This window comes from Rhinolophus ferrumequinum, chromosome X (assembly GCF_004115265.2).
Source record: "Rhinolophus ferrumequinum isolate MPI-CBG mRhiFer1 chromosome X, mRhiFer1_v1.p, whole genome shotgun sequence".
NCBI classification, from domain to species: Eukaryota; Metazoa; Chordata; class Mammalia; order Chiroptera; family Rhinolophidae; genus Rhinolophus; species Rhinolophus ferrumequinum.
In genome coordinates, this window is record NC_046284.1 from 114762342 (window position 1) to 114780217 (window position 17876).

General features: G+C 38.3%; 1 protein-coding gene across 6 annotated transcripts in view; it reads right to left on the bottom strand.

Annotated features, from left to right (window-relative positions):
• Nucleotides 1-17876, bottom strand: part of CA5B (carbonic anhydrase 5B) — a 40634-nt gene that overhangs the window by 1018 nt on the left and 21740 nt on the right. For 5 of the 6 annotated variants that reach the window (XM_033104847.1, XM_033104843.1, XM_033104824.1 and 2 more), the window contains exons 4-8: nt 15795-15913; nt 14707-14802; nt 11679-11741; nt 10509-10664; nt 3442-6233 (exon numbers count right to left, since the gene is read on the bottom strand). In XM_033104847.1, the coding sequence (XP_032960738.1) occupies nt 6054-6233; nt 10509-10664; nt 11679-11741; nt 14707-14802; nt 15795-15913 (614 nt within the window). In that variant the 3' untranslated portion in view covers nt 3442-6053. Of the gene's footprint in view, nt 1-3441; nt 6234-10508; nt 10665-11678; nt 11742-14706; nt 14803-15794; nt 15914-17876 lie in introns of those variants that run through there. The other variant, XM_033104831.1, reaches the window with a different exon arrangement.

Sequence of the window (17876 nt, forward strand, 5' to 3'; positions counted from 1 at the left end):
TAAGATTTACTTACGTTCTGTAGGCAACAGGGAACCATTGAAAGCTTTTTAAGTTGAGACTTGTAGTCATATTTGTGTTTTAGGTAAATTACTCTGGTTTGCAACGTAAAGAGTAAAGCTGGAATATTGCAATCTAGGTGAGAAGTGATGAGGAATTAAATTGTAACAATGAGAGTAGTAAATAAGTTTCATAACTAGTTTTAAGCTTATACGTATATATTTCAATAAGCACTTTGTTGCTTTCACAAGTCTGCTTCTCGCACTAAATCTTAAACTCCTTGAAGGTGGAGACTTGGCAGTTAAATCCCCAAACTAGAAAATGCCTTGAGCGGCACAGAATGGAGCTGTGTGAATGCCCAATTTTGCTGTTTCCTGTGACCAGGACTTATGCTGAGAATTACTGCCATTCTGAAAGCATCAGTGTTTGGGTTGCTATAACATTTCTTATGAATTATACCAGACTTCCACATAATAGCAATTAGTAAGAATGTCTTCTTGGAAGATAGTCCTTATTAAAAAGGGATACAGATTTAGATTTTATTTTGTTATGATTCAGAAATGAGTGTAAATCTCCTTTTATAGGAGTTAGATATTTATCGTCAACAATTTACCACTGAATTCATTTTCATGAACAAGTTAACTTCATAACAGAAGTTTCTCTAAAAGCCAATTCCATTTCTAAACTATAGTTACCTTCTTTTGAATTGATAAATTACAAGATAAAATATGTAAAAATTTAATGCAAATATGCATTATACTATGATATTCCAATAAAGTTACTTTTATTCTACAACATATATTTTCTATTTTTCTTTCTTTCTTTTTTTTTTTTTTTAAGGAGGGCTCAGCTCACGGTGGCCCACGCGGGGGATCCAGCAACCTTGGTGCTACCAGCACCACGCTCTAACCAATTGAGCTAACCGGCCACCCCTATTTTCTATTAGGTTGGTGCAAAAGTAACTGTGGTTTTTTGCCATTTTTAACCTTTTAAACCACAATTACTTTTGCACCAACATAGTATTTTTCTTGATGTCTGAAATACATCTACTTATTTTCAAGTATGTGTATTTCAGTTTATCCCCTCATGGGAAAATGCCTAAATTTTTATTTTATATTGTCAGTAGAAAATAGCTAATTATCTTTTTTAGATAAGTTGAAAAAGTTTTTTCTTTAAGTTAAAGAAAATATTTTACTTATATAAATGATATAGTAGAAAATGCTATTGCTAAACATGAGTCTTAGTTATTATAAAGTGACCAAAGAATAATCCATAAGTGTATTTTTTGCTTATTGTAAGCATAAAAGGAGAACAAGAAGAAAAATATCTGCTCTCTGAATGCCAGGATGGGACTCTTTGGATTAGTTTTTTTCTTGCTCTAGTAGGACAGTGGCAGGATTTACTCAGTGGTCAATGCAGAAATCCTCAAGAAGGAACACTTCATTCCTTACCTACCATTAAATTTCAGTATTAATGACCTGATTTATTTAAGGACATACAATGGGGTCTCAAGCCCTCTTCAACCCTCATTGCTATGCCAAGGGCTTTATATATTTTCCAGATTACAGTTACAACTTAAAGCAAGATAAAATACTTATGAATGCATATTAATATGAAAAATGCTGATTTGTACAACTGATTATAAGTTTTCTTTGGAGGAAAGAACTATCCAATGATAGTTTTCATTACTTGATTCTTTTGTCTAGTAATAAGGTCAAAGCAACACAACTGCTGGTGGTTTGAGAAGGAATGGTGGCAGAGTTGATATCCCCACCTAGAACCCAAACCAAAGTACTACCATTTCTGAAGAGTGATTGAATTCAAAAATCAGGAATCAAAATGTACATATAGTAACAAGTGTCTTAGTCAGTTCTGGCTGCCATAACAATATACCACAGACTGGGTGGCTTATAAAAAAATGACAATTTATTTCTTACAGTTCTAGAGCCTGGTTAAGTCCAAGATCAAGGTGCCAGCAGATTCGGTGTCTGGTAAGTCCCTCCTTACTTCATAGACAGCTATCTTCTCACTGTGTCCTCATATGGTGGAATGAGCGAGAAGGCTCTCTGGGATCTCCTTTGTAAGGGCACTAACCCCATTATAAGGGTTCCACCCTCGTGACCTAATCACCTCCCATAGGCTCCACCACTTAATACCATCACCTTGGGGGCTAGGATTTCAACATATGAATTTGGTGGTGGTGGGGCGGAGGGACGGCACACAAACAGTCCATAAATACAAGACTACGTTACTATTTATCTGTAAAGTAGCTGATGTTGTTTATATGTACTAATTATATTGTAAAACTAGAACTTATTCACTTAAATTAACTACATCCATTTTTGATCGATAAAATTTTACATGAAAGAACTTAACCAACATTGAATTAAAAAGACAATAAAACATTAAGTAGAATAGGTATCAGGTATACAATGTTGATTCTTCTAGTGACACAGAAAAATACCTAAAGTGATTGCAATACTGTCTTTTTGCTAATATGCAAAAAGAATGTATCCCCCCAAAAGTCATCTTCCTAAACTTTTAAAATTTTTATTGGGGAATATTGGGGAACAGTGTGTTTTTCCAGGACCCATCAGCTCCAAGTTAAGTCATTGTCCTCCAATCTAGTTGGGGAGGGCGCAGCTCCCTGGCTCATGTGGGAATCTAACCGGCGACCTTGGTGTTATGAGCACTGCACTCTAAGCAGTGAGCCAACTGGCTGCCCTTCCTAAACTTTTTTGAGGTGAATGCCTGGTTTTAGAATAGCCAGCCTTAGTCACGGGGATGTGAAATACAGTATGGGGAATATAATCAATAATGTTGTAAAGACTACATAAGGTGTCAGATGGGTTCTGAACTTATGGGGGGATCACTTCATAGATTATATCAATGCCTAACCACTGCTTTGTACACCTGAAACTAGTATAAAATTATATTGAATGCCAACTATAATTATTTATATATATATATATATATATATATATATATATATATATATATATATATATGAGGTAAAATACAGGATAGGGAATATAGTCAATGGTACTGTAATAGTTATGTACGGTGTCAGAGGGGTAGTAGACTTGGGGGTGTTATCACTTTGTGAAGGGTGTAAATGTCTAATTATTATGTTGTTTTGTACACCTGAAACTAAAAAGAAAAAGAATAGCCAACATAGCCCTGAGAAAGGAAAAAGGGGCTGACAGCTTGCCCTATTGATGATGTCAGCAGATCATGCACAGAAAGAAGTGAGCTGAAAAGGAGCAAGTGGTTCTTTCCATTCCTGCTTCTCGAGTAAACTCCCTTAAGAGTTTTTCAGTCACTTTCTGATCTACATGTTAAAGGATGTCTCACGAATTTTACAGACATCTTCTATATTCAAAACAACGGATAGGAAGAAAAAGTCATTCAACAAATATTAATAATGTAAAGAAAGGGTTTTATTAATCTATATTCTTTGATGAAGATGAGCAGCAATTTTAATACAAAATTCTTTCTCAAGCCCTTTGACAGATCTCAAGCCAATTTTTCCTCTTCGGGTCTAGGAAGATACAAGTAAAACACTTGGGAGGCATAAAAAACATAAAAAGTTTCTTGCTAGGGTGCATCAGTAGCCAGGGAATCTCTAGCACCCTTTGGGGGGCAGATGACTAAGGCATGCATGAAACCACACCCCCAGAGCAGTTTCCATAACCTCTGCTGGGAAGGTGACCGAGAATTTATCATGTAAACCAGCACATGGTTAAGGGTGACAGAGGGTGCTGTTAATAATTACACCAGAAGGTCAGGTGTAAATAAATCAGGAGTGGCAAACTTCGACACACCCTATAAATACAGTTAACTCTTCAACAACATGGGGGCGGGGGTGAGGGGTGCCGACATCCCTGCACAGTCGAAAATCCACATATAACTTTTGACTCCCCCCAAAACTTAACTACTAATAACCTACTGCTGACCAGAAACCTAACTGATAACATAAACAGCTGATGAACACATACTTTGTATGTTTTATGTACTATATACTGTATTCTTACAATAAAGCTAGAGAACAGAAACTGTTAAGAAAATTGTAAGGAAAATACGTTTACAATACTGTATGTATTTATTGAAAACAAATCCACATTAAGTGGACCGACCCATGTAGTTTAAACCCATGTCGTTCAAGGGTACATCCTTTGTATCTTTAGGATGTGAGGGTAAGTTGGGCATTCTGTATATTGGTTCTCGCTCCAATTTGGAAGACTTACTGCAGTAGGATTTTGCACTAAGAGTTTGCAAGAGGCCTAGGAGGGAAGCCTGTGTGCCCAGAATAATGCATTATCTTGTGTTTACCCTTTTAAAGATAAGTATGGTTTGAAACATATCAATTGTATTAAGTTAACATGAACTTTTTCCCCACATTTACCTTTGTAAGAATTGTATTCATTTCCTGGGGTATACTTGCTTCCCTTTCCCAGAGAAGGCATGTCCCTAGAAGCAAATGCCTTTACCCCCACCCCCATACCTCCTTTAGAGCAGAGATATCCCCCCAAAGTTGCACACGCAACTCCAACCCTATCTTTTATTCCTACTGAATTTATTATTTATTTTCAATTGTGGTAAAATACACATGATATAAAATTTACCATCTTAACCTTTTTTAGTGTACGGTTCAGTAGTGTTAAGTGTATTTCTCCAACCCTATCTTGCAGACCAGATGACTAACATATTAATGAAAGAAATACTACTAGTTAATGCAATATTGAGTCTGACCACAGGCTTATAGGGAATTAGAAACATTCCAAGACATTTACAAGCAAGGGCAATAGTGGCGTGGATTCCTCGGAATATGTAGAATTATCTAGATTTTAGCCTACCCGACAAGTTTCTCCCCCTATTACTGTGGCTAAAGTCTTCAAAGCACTGTATAAATTGGGAGATTTATGTTGATCACCTGCTTTGTACAGAACCTCAACTAATGAAATAAAGTTCAGACAGTTTTAAAGGGAAACCAAGATAGTTCTGTCATTGTGGAAAATATTATCAAATTCTTTGAAACAGTGTACAAATAATGCAAAAATAATACTATAAACTATAGACTAGTATATTACTAGTCATTTGAAAAATACTTCTGTAAATACAGAGGGTGCCGAAATAATGTATACACATTTTAAGGAAGGAAAAAAATTATTAAAATTGTAATACAATGAATGACGCTAGCATTCATTTGATTAACGCCATATTTTGAGTGAACATCATATGACACATTGTTACTGTAATCCAATTCAACTTCAAAAAGTGATACATAGATAACATCTCTTAAAATATGTACATTTTTGGGGGGCACCCCCAGTATATCATGAAAGATTTCTAAGTTCTAGGCACTTCAAGCATTTTCTTTAAAATGTTCTATACTGCGTATGGTTTCTATATGATCAAGGCTTTAAGTAAAATATCTGATCTTCAGAAATGTAAAAGGATTTCCAGATATAATTAAATCCTTGTTTTCTTAGGATTACAAAATATTTTTTCTGTATCATAAATCGATAGTAAGTCAGCATATCGTATACTAGTAAGGTAACTAAAGATGGGGCAAATATGCACATTGAGAAGGCCTTATAAAAGAAAACTCATTCATGTTTTGAAATAAAATATACCTAAAACCATGGCCAATGTTCAACCAGGAAGTACCAGTCTGGGCTCCAAGGCTGTTTCTGAAAGGCCTATATTCTGGATGGTCAGTGTCTGTCTTACCAGTGGTGAAATATTTTGATTATCATCTCTACTTAAACTCTATAGAACCATTAATTGATAAACATAAAAACAGCTCAAAAATGTCAGACATAAAAAGACATTATGCATTATGATAACCAACAGGTTGCTATAATAGAAACTTGTGTGTCTTGCTGCTGCTTCAGTGATAAACATCATTATTAATAAAAGACTGAAGGAGCACTGCCATATCAAGAAATGCGCATATATCATTACTATTAAGTGCAAGTGTTTAGAATAGTTATAGTTAATTTTTTAAAAGCTAGTATGTATTAAAGCAAAATATCACCTAGATGTGGGTGTCTTAGGGGGTCGCTTGGCTGGTAGATGGCTTGGGTTTCACTTGTATATTCAGCACATAATCATGACGGAAAGATGAGCGGACAGTGCGATTCATTAGGGGCTGGAGGGGGCGGAAGTTGTCCACCATTCTTTTCTCTTTCTCCCCCTCCGAAGTGAAAAGCAGGGTCCGGAACTGCTCAAGCTAGAAATAGAAACAGGAAACATAAATAATTTCAATAGAGAAACAGCTTCACTTCATGAATAAATTACTTTCATATTTACAGCTCTGAAACATTTGTATAAGATTAGATACAGAAAGAGAACTTATTTCTGAGTAGGAATGCCCTCACCGATGGACAGGGAGTCCTTGTGTGGGGAGAACAGCAGGAGGTGGTGAAACCAGCAGGGCACTTGGGATCCAAGGACTGGGGGCCAAAGGCCCTGTCCCACACATTTTAGCCATTTGCCAAGAATGAGTTATATCATCTTTGATTCCAGGAACCTCCTCTAGAAATGGGCAAAACAGCAGCCTACCTGATGATAAAGGAAAGGCTGGTACATAGAATAACAGTGCCGAAAACATTTTGTTTTTTTCAAAATTTAACTGCATCGTTAACATAAACAATGCATTCTTGATTGCTTACTACACCTGGGCAGTGCAGGCAAGGTGATGCATGTGGCTGTCTTAACGGGCATTGGGATGCCCCCCACCGACTGACAGTGTCCAGTAGAACTTCCTGCGGTGACAGCGATGTCTTCTGCACAATTCACTAGGGTAGCCACAAGCCACATATGGCTACTGAGCTCCTGAAACATGGCCAGTGTGACTAAGGAAATGCATTTTTAATTTAATTTTTATTTTAATATATTTATATTTAAATTGAAATGGCCACATGCAGCTAAAGTATTAGACAGGGAAGCTCAATACAAAAGGGGCAAGGGGCAACCCCAAGCCAAGGGCTCATTAATGTGGCAATAGCATTAATCTGTAGCCCCTTGGCTTTCTGAGCCAGCTGGAAAACCTGTTCACTACCTTTCTCCTCATTCAGTCAGTGCACTACAGCGTGGAGAGATTAGCCTCAGGCACAGTAGGCAAGCCTGTGAAGACTGGTTTGGATCAAAGACTTTAGGCCAAGTAAAGCTGCAGAGCAAAGACCGATCAAAGGCAAGCACCAAACAGTTACCATATTACAAGTGATGCGTATACCCTCATTAATTAGGAATGCGTCCAAGTAACTAAGGCTTATTTTTATTCAATAAATTGCAAAGATTAGAAATAGCCCAAACACCAACAAGTTACATTAGATCTATAAAATGGAGTAGTTCATAGCCATTAAAAATGATATTGAATCTAATGGTTAGCCACAAAATGTTCCACACATCACTGAGTGAAAAGAGCAGTGAAATGATATATAAAGAATGATTCCATATTGTTTAAAAAGTTATGTGTACTTCTACAGATAAAAGACCAGAAGGATTTACCCAAACAGTGATTAACAGAATGGTTAGATTACAGGCAGCTAGGATTATAGATGACAGCTCTACCTTTTTTTTCCTCACTGAATTTTCCGTGTTGAAATTTAATTCTAAAGTCTTCCATACGGGCCACTGACCTTCTGGTTTGTTTATTTTTCAGTGTTATGTCAACTTTTTCTTTTTAATTTTTATTGGGGAATATTGGGGAACAGTGTGCTTTACCAGGACCCATCAGCTCCAAGTCAAGTCGTTGTTTTCAATCTAGTTGTGGAGGGCGCAGCTCAGCAACAAGTCAAGTTGTTGCCTTCACTCTAGTTGTGGAGGGTGCAACTAGTTGTGCAGGGTCAAGAACATCCCTGACCCATGTGGGAATCGAACCAGCGACCTTGGAGTTATGAGCACTGCGCTCTAACCAACTGAGCCAACTGGCCACCCTCAACTTTTCAATATGAAGGATAGTAGCAGATTAAATGTATAGGCCACCAAGCCCAGGCATATGGGCAGTCAAGGTCTGTATTTTATTATTTGTTTATTGTTGGTTTCATGACACAAAATTTAAAATCAATACGCAGTCTAATTTACTATCATGTTTTCCCCAAAATAAGACCGGGTCTTATATTAATTTTTGCTCCAAAAGACACATCAGGGCTTATGTTCAGGGGATGTTATTCTGAAAAATCATGCTAGGGCATATTTTCCAGGTAGGTCTTATTTTCGGGGAAACACAGTAGTTGCTTTCTTATTGACTTCTGGTTGATATATAGTTGTAAAAGCTTTCCATTTAGAGGTGAAGGGGAGTATAATTTGTGACCTCCAAATATGCCTTTGGCATAAGGATTATTTTCAGCTGATTCTTTTTATGAAATTGCAGACACAAGAGAAGTTCTAAAAATCAAGAAGTTACCATTTACATTTATAAGGGAAATCTCCATTTGTAAGGGGGTCTCCCTGTCTGTACCAGGGAGATGACTCTAAATCTCTAGAAGTCATCAATGACTTAAATCTACATAACAACTTTACCCTTGTTTACTGTGTTTTCCTAGTAACCTCCCCTAACTGTCCTTCCCCTCATATCTTCTTTTGTCTTTAACTGGAGGTGGTATTGAAGGTGGTGGCTTGGGCCATTTCCGGGAGCTACTCAGTTTCCCTGGGTCTCTCCCATGTACACAGGAGGGATACACGTTATTAAACTTCTGTTTGTTTTTCTACTGCTGATCTGTCTTTTATTAGAGGAAGGTCTCAGCCAAGAACCTTTAGAAGAGTACAAGGAAAATTATTTTTCCTCCCGCACAGCTGTACAAAAAGATTTTCCTATCTTATCCTAGTACGTTTATGACGATATTTTTAACATTTAATGCATCTAAAATATATTCTTGTGTACGGTTTGAATGGCAGATCCCTCCTTTTCCCCCTGAATATCTGCTCAATAGTCCCCCAACAGCCTTTAATGAATAATTTCATCTTTTTCCCCCACTCAGCTGAGATGCTACCTTTACCTAAATTCTCATATATATTTGGACATATTTCTGAGCGTACTATTTTTTCCCTTGATCGATCTCCTTGTGTACCAATACCACACCAATTATTGGAGAATAAACAATTCATGGAGAATAACACTTAAGGAGAATTGACATCAAAGGCGTCTTTATGTCTTCCTATTCAATTACATGGCATGAATTTTATGTATTCAAGTCTTTTTTGTGTCTCTCAGGCTGTTTTAAGTTTTCTTGTTAACTTTTCTTGGTACGCTCATACCAAAGTATTTTATAGTTTTGTTTCCATTATAAGTAGTGTTCATTTTTCCTTTATACTTTATATCATTAAGTCTTTTAATTGACTGATTTATGTCAAATGTATTGATTTCTATAAATTAATATTGTACTCTACTAATTAATAAATTATCTTATTTTTCTAGTTTTTAAGTTGTTTCTGTAATTTATTTTTTCTTTTTGGCCTAACTGTATTGACTATTTACATAATATAATTTAATATGGTAATTAATCCTTTCTATATTAAGCATACAATTTACTTTAGAACTGAGATTAATCTCTTTTATCAAGTTAAGGATGTCTCCATACATTTCTATTTTACTGAAAAAATTTTTAAAAATCGAATGGTGTATTTTGCTAATGCCTTTTAAGAATCTATGGATATGATTGTATGATTTTTGTTTAGAGTCACTGATATGATGAATTGTATTAATATCATTCTTAATAAACCATCCTTGCATTACGAAAATAAATGCTACTTGGACAAAGTATATATTTCTTCTAATGTGCTACATGATTCTGTTTCTGATATAATGGTTTAGCTTTTTAAAAAATATATTCTTCAGAGACATCAGTCTGTAGTTTACTTTTTTTTTTTGCTCCAATTTTTGATGGGTGTTGGTATCAGTTATCCTGGCTTCATGAGAAAAGATTTTGGAAGCTTCTGTTCCTGTAAAAATGCTTTGTAATTAATAAAAAAATCCCATAAAGCAAGTATAAGCAGCTATTATTGTAGTTTAGTTATATTATGAATTAAACAGGATTTTGTGTATTGACATAGTAATCACCACTTAAACTTAGTTTCTGAGGAAAAAATAAATTTGAAGTTCAAAACAACCGATTTAAAATAAAATTTCTGGACAGATATTATTGGATTCTGTCTTTAACCTGAGATTCCAGAATAAAATTACCTTAAGAAAATTACGGGGTTTTGAGCACATCCATTTCCAGCCTTCATTCTTTCCTTTAAAAAGGTCTTGTTTATATGGTCATACAACATCTCATTGTCAAAATGGCAGTAAAAAGCTTATGTTTACTAAGTTTTAATCCTCTCTCTGATTAATTTGAAGTATTCCTAATTCATACCCAAATTAAGAAAAAAAGTTAGCACATTTTAATAAAAATGTATAAGCATTATGAGATGTTAAATACTGATGCCAAAATTTGAGCCCAGCCTTGTTTTAAAGGGGCAGACTAGAATTTCCTTATGTGGAAATGTGGGAAGAACATACCTGATCATGATCAACTTCTACGGGCTGCTTCTTAATGATCCAGGTGACGGACTCTGAGAGTGGCGGGGTAGTCAGGGACCCTGAGTAGGTCCAGTAATCCGGGCAGGTGGGCATCAGGCAGGAAGGGTCGAATGATTCAAATTCCACAAGGGCATCCTGGCCAAGAGAAGGGGTCACTGAGCTATCCATTTCATGGTGAAAACCACTCAGAAATCAGATGACAAGGCAATGATTAATGATTCTAGGAGTGTCTGGGAACCAGCAGTGGTCCACAGGAGCTCCTTAGGACCTCTGGGCATCTTAGGACCGAGTCACACCCATGCTTTGTTTCTGCAATTAACTGTATTTCTCACACTCCTCAGTGGGAACAGGAGGCATCAATTTTCTCCCTGCATTCTAGTGAGTTCCCAGCAGGTGGTCGCCTCTGAACTCTTTGGGAGGCTTTAGGTGGTGCCTGGTGCATAAATAAGGAGGCTTCTCTTTTTCAAGAGACTAATGAAATCCTCCCTTCTAAAATGCAATGCAAATTAGGAGGAACCAGGGTCCTGGACAAAAAGGGAAGGGAGAGAGAGGAGGGAAAGAAGAAGAGGGAGATGGAAAGGGGAAGAGGAAGGAGTAGACAGAAGGGGAAGGGAAGGAGAGAAAGAAAGAGAATATATGGACTTCCAGGGAGCAGCCCCTTTGGGATTCTGCATATTGAACAGTTAATCTTGAAGCTGGACAAAGGTATCCATCCTGAAGGATATGGGTAATTGTTCTTTAAAGCTGGACAAGCCAAGTTTCTGCCCGACTTTTCTCTGCTCCCTGCCTGAGGGAGGGTAGCTACAGTCAAGAAGGCTTCTCTGAGTGTTTCCACAAGGACTTAGAAGGAGCAGGTGTCAGGAGCAGAGGAGGGGACAGCATTATGTTCCTGAGTTCCCAAGTGCCCACTGGCATGGCAGCAAAACCAGAGCAGCCGGTGCCCACCAACATCCCCTGAAAGGTCCCAAGGCCAGGGGCTCTCTCAACACACAAGCATCATAAACGGCAAGTTGTCTTCTACGCAAGTTTCAAAGAGAACCTGAATTACACTAAGATTAATTACATTTCCCAATTCAAAGTGCCTTGCTAATATTTCCTCTGAGATTGAAACAAAACATATTTCAAGTGATGTAGGACAAAAAATATTACCTTATGCTTAATGGATGGCAAAGTATCCACCAGTTTCTGTAGCTCTTTATGATTTTTGCCTAGCTGAGGAAGAAGCAATGAGAAAATATTAAAAACAACTGACATCTCACTTTTGAAACTGTAACAGAATGTGAATTAAAATTAACCACCTGGTGATTACATAAAAACAAATCAACCACGTTACTTACACTACATTTAAACTGGTAATTTAGAATATTAGAAATATCACTGAATTAGACACACGAGGTCAGACAATTAAGTTCGCGAACTCATCCTAGAAAAAGTGCTACATCCCTCATTGCTGAATGTCACTATGGTCACCTTCGAAGTACTCCCCTTGGGAAGCTACGCACCGACGCCAGTCCCTAGCCCACCCTTCAAAGCAATTTTGGAACTGTTTTTCTGGAATGGCCATCAGAGCTGTCATCGTATTACCCTTGATGTCTTGAATGTCACCCAAATGTCTTCCTTTCAATATTTCCTTTATCTTTGGAAAAGAAAGAAATCACTGGGGGCCAGACCAAGTGAGTAGGGAGGGTGTTCCAATACAGTTATTTGTTTACTGGCTAAAAACTCCCTCACAGACAGTGTCGTGTGAGCTGGTGCATTGTCGTGATGCAAGAGCCATGAATTGTTGGTGGAAAGTTCAGGTTGTCTAACTTTTTCACGCAGCCTTTTCAGCACTTCCAAATAATAAACTTGGTTAGCTGTTTGCCCAGCTGGTACAAATTCATAATGAATAATCCCTCTGATATCAAAAAACGTTAGCAACATCATTGCAACAAGTTCACGAACTTAATTGTCACACCTCATAGAACAAAGGAGCAGGCTGTTTGCTGACCTGTTCAGAGTGCCTGCAGGGAAAGGTACCCCTACTCCAGTAACAGATCTTAAATTGAAATTTAAACTGATTAAAATTAAAAATTGTTCCAGTCAAAGTAGCCACATTTCAAGTACTCAATTGCTACATGTGGCTTTTGAGTACTCTACTGGATTGTGCATTTTTCTTTTTAATTTTATTTTCCTAATTTTTTATTTTTCAATTACAGCTGGCATACAATATTATGTTAGTTTCAGGTGTACAATATAGTGATTAGGCATTTATATAACATAGGATGTGATGACCCCAGTAAGTCTAGTACCCATCTGACACCAGGCATAGTTATTACAATATTATTGACTATATTCCCTATGCTGTATTTATATCCCCATGATTATTTTGTAACCACCAATTTGTACTTTTTAATACCTTCTTTTTCATCCATGCAACCAATACCCCTCACTGAGATCAATGGGCATCCTTATAACCAGTGTTTTGAACTCTGCATCTGGTAGATTGCTTGTCTCCATTTTGTTTAGTTCTTTTCCTGGAGCTTTGCTATGTTCTTTCATTTGGGACATGTTTGTCTCCTCATTTTGGTTGCCTCCACTTTTGCTTCTGTGTATCAGAGCTGCTACATCTTCTGGTCTAGGTAGAGTGGCCTTATGTAGTAGGTGTCCTGTGGAGCCTAGTGGCTCAATTTCCCTGGTCACCTGAGCTGGGCGCTGCAGATGGGTCCCTTGTGTGGGTTGTGTGTGCCCTCCTGTAGTAGTTGAGCATTGGTTGTTGTTTATACGTCAATGGGATGGATTGACCCTTGGGCTGATTGGTTGTGAAGACTGACCATAACTACAATGGAGGAGCTGTTGTGCAGGGCCTAAGCCTATGGAGCAGGATTCACTTTAGCAGGGCTCTGGAGCCTGCTGAGTCTACCCTTTGGGTGTGTCATTTGTGGAGGTGGTTGGGTGGTGTTCTGGTGTAATCTGAAGCTGGCCACTTGGGGGTGTTGGTTCTGGAGCCTCTTGGGAGGGGCTCTGGTGCGGGCCAAGGTCAGCCAGTGCCTGTGCTCTGCTTGGGGCCACTTGGTATGAGCTATGAAGTGATCTGCAGATGGTTACCACTTGTGCTGGGCTTGGAGGTGCCTGGGAAACTCAGCTGCGAACCAAAGCTGGCTGCTGCTAGTGCCAGCTTGGGGCTGGCTCAGCAAGAGGCAAGCCAAGGCCAAATGCTGCTTATTTGGGGTTTGTGGACTTTTGAGAGATTTATAAAAAACCCACAGCATGAGCCAAGACAGGTAGTTTGTATGGAAAGGCCACTGGAAGTGGCTTGGGTGGGCCCGCAAGTTAGGTGGAGCAGTATCTCAGAAAATCACGAGGGCTGGTTAAACAGTGTTAGCTAGGTTGATGGAGACTCAGATATGGCACCTGACTACGTCTGCACACTGGGTGGGGGTAGGGCTCAATAAAAGAACAGAGCCTGCCAGTACTTCTGTCTGGAAGAAAGCTGCCCCTCCATCCCTCACTCCGAAGCCAGACAATTCAGTTCCTCCGGTATGTCCCTGGCACCTTTCAAGCTGCTGGCCAGCATTGGAACTCAGAGCAAGTGAGTCCATCAGCAAGTCCATGCGTGGGCCCTTTAAGAGGAATGCCTGGGATTCCAGCAGCCTTTGTCTCACTCAGCCACAATCTCCGCTGATTTTCACAGCTAGAAGTTGTGGGGACTTCTCTCCCTGGCACTGGAACCCTGAGCTGGGGAGCCTGGTGTGGGGTTGGGACCCCTCACTCCTCAGGAGGGTCCTCTGCAGCCAAGATGTCCCTCCCAATTTTTAACGGCCACACGTGGGTGTGGGACCAACCCGTTTCATGTGTCTGCCCCTCCTGCTAGTCTTTAGGTGGTTTTTTCTGTAGGTCCTTAGTTGCAGGACTTCTGTTCAGCTAGACTTCAGGCGATTCTCAATGATGGTTGTTCTGTAGTTCAGTTGTAATTTTGATGTGGTTGTGCGAGGAGGCGAGCACAGTGTTTACCTACTCTGCCATCTTGACCGGAACGGACCGTGTTTTTTTATGCCATTTGAAATATATTCATAACAATCTTGTATTTTAACTATTGTTTATTTTTACCCCAATATTCTTAAAACTTAATATTGCAATGTTGTATCTTTTCATCCTAGAAGACTACACATTTAAAGTTGGTAAGATTATTCTTTACCTTTAAAAATACTCCTATCACTGCCAAACCATTTTCTTCCAGTGCTGCGTCCTCAAAGTTTTCAAATTTGACTGCATTCCAATGCACCAGGTGCAGCTGAAATACCATTAAAAGATGGTTTGACACATGACCACATACGATCACTCCAAAACAGACAGCCTTATTCAACATATGACATTTTAATGTTTCCACACCCAAAATGAAGCCACTCGAAAAAGCATATGACAATCTGGTGCACAATGAGATAGAAATAAAGAACAAGAAGAAATGTATGCAGCAGCAGCAATAAATATTACTTTGGAATAGAGATTTATTTGGGGAGAAAAATAAAATATATATAGCAAAGCAAGTCACACTGCAGTGAGGGAGCAACATTTTCCCATTCCTGTTCCGATTTGCATGAAACAAGACATTTATCTTGGGAGAAATAGATTCTCCCTATGGGAATTAGATAGGATTTGAAGACACATTTCTTTGAGGAAGAACCACTTAAAATGTGTTTCTTTTTAAGGTAACATTTAAAAGTAAATTAGGGGAAATGTAAGAAGAAATTTTATTTGCTTATGTGCTCCCTATATTTCCCTACAAATCATTCCTCTTCCATCATTCACCCAGCCTCCCAAGTGAGACCCTCAAGGTCATGGTTACCTTCCTCTCCTCTCCTGAAGAGGACCCTGCCTCAAGTCCTGTTGCTTTTATTTCAGAAACGCTTGTTAAATCTTGCTCTTTTTCTTCATTTCTATTGCCACAGACTTCATTTAGGTTCCTACCGTCTCTCGCTTGGCTTAATTGGACCTGGTGGCTCTGCACTGTTGCCTGGGTTTTTACTTTAGGCTATGATTTGAGCCTAGCTTAGATTTCTGAAAGAATTCCATTTTGGAATCTTAAGGTTCATTTCTGCTGTGTTATTTAAGATGAGGGCAGTTATTATTTTACGTGTAATAACTGGGAATAATCTAATACACCCCTGAGAGCTACTTAGATTTATATGAATCACCTGATTCTTCCTGATAATTTCTTAGAACCAGAAACTCAGAACTATCCCCACTTCTCCACAGTTGTCACTGTTCCCAAGTTTCTCAACATACCTCTGCTGGGTAACTTTTGCTGTCCACAGTATGCTCGGAGCCCCAGGCATCAATGGCCCCCCAGTGAAAATGGAACTGCTTCAATCGGTAGATATGTTCCAAGGGTCCTCCCTTGATCACTGAAATGGCATATCCAACAATTAAGGGAATCCTTTTTCACGCTGTGTAGGATTGGAGGGGAAAGGCTAAATGTGTGGGTGGACTTGCTATATGAACTGTCTTTCATAGAGCACACTGTATTATATACAAGTGTTTATAAACTTGATTTCCACATAGTTAATATACATATGTAAGGCGGCGGGGGGGTGACCTGCACTCTTAATGACACCGAGATTTAATTACACTCCAAGCTACAAGCAATTATTAAAAGCGAATTCTTATTCTTGACTTATTTTTATGAGCGAATTCTTGACTTATTTTTATATTCTATATTTACTGACCTCAGTTTTGTGGGTACAGCAAAATACAAATTTTTCTCAGTATATTTATCCAATCTAATCTCATAAAACTGAAATATAGGGACAAAAGATACTGTCTTCCTCGTTTATGCACTGATACTTAGCTTTTTCGTTTCTGAAGATGCTAGTGTTTTTTTTCTTCCCCTTTCATTGAAATGGAATAGGAAGTTTGCAAGTTAAGTTAATAAGGATCACCCATCTCCCTTTGGAAAGAGTGAACAATGTAAGTCATGCACACACTTCACCACTGGCTTCACCGTGTTGGGTAACAAATAGCTTTTGTTTAGACTAGAGTTTTTTGGAACTAGTGAAATCAAAACACGACAGTATAAGATATGAGTGTTTAAAGTCACTCTTCCTCAGGCGTTGGGTGGTGCTGATTTTTTTGTTTGTTTGTTTGAATTTGCGAAAGCATATTAGTTCCTCATTTCTTCCATCTAATCTGACCCTGGTTAATCTGTCCGTAGTTAAACCAATACAACAACACAAAAACCACCCATCTCATCTATCTTAATGATCTTTAGTGTTTATTGCATCATTCGTTGAATTTTATGCACGCAAATGATTGAGTACTTAAAATGTTTATGACATCATTCTTAGTAGGTTCATTGTTGATGCCCCTAAAAGTATAAAGTGAAGCCAGATAGGGCAGGAAGCATCCTCAGGAGAATAAGGGGACTCATCTTTCCTTCTCTTTAACACCTGGTGACACTGCTGATGAGAGCAATTTCAGAGGAGGTGGTAATTTACAGGGATCATCCATGGGACTCAGCCCAGGCAAAATCAGTGCTCTTCCCCACAACATTTTGCATGCCTCACATGCTCTCATTAAAATCAATAATTGTGTCATAATCGGGGGAGCCAAATAACAAAACAATACCCAGAAGAGGGCAGTGGTATGAGATGCTCACATACCTTCTCTTATTACCTTTTTAATTTCTATAAGGCTGGTCATGATGTCCCCCTCTCTCTTTCCTGATTTTAGTAATTTAAGTCTTCTATTATTTTTTTCCCTTGCTTTACCTAGCTAAAGATTTGCCAATTTTGTTGATCTTTTCAAAGAAACAACTTTTGATTTCATTGACTTCTGCTCTTTATCATGACCTTCTTTCTGTTTGCTTTGGGCTTAGTTTGCTTTCTAGTTTCCTAGTTTCTTAAGGTAGACGGCTAGATTATTGATTTGAGAAATTTCTTCTTCTCCAATATAGGCAGTTTCATCTATAAATGTCCCTCTAAGCAGTGCTTTTGCGCATCCCATAAGGTTTGGTGTGTTTTGTTTTTGTCACATACTTTCCCCCATTCCTTTCCTTGCACACTTTATCCCCAGTTCTTTGTAAAGCACACGGTAGCAGCATTTCCTACTTTTCTGGGGGAAACTTATAGACATTCATATTTATTAGATCCTCTCTTTTCTAGAATTAGAGGTGTTTCTTGCCTCTCTTACTTTCTAGGATGTCTTTGCTTTCTTTTACTTTTTCTTTATTTTTTATGTTCATTCATTCATTCTTCCTCTTTTAACGTTATTGATTATTTCGCAACAGCACGGAGAAATAGAAATGAAGAATGAGCAGGAGATAGGAGGCAGTCACTGAAATGTGGAGAGAGAGAGACAGAGTTAGGTACT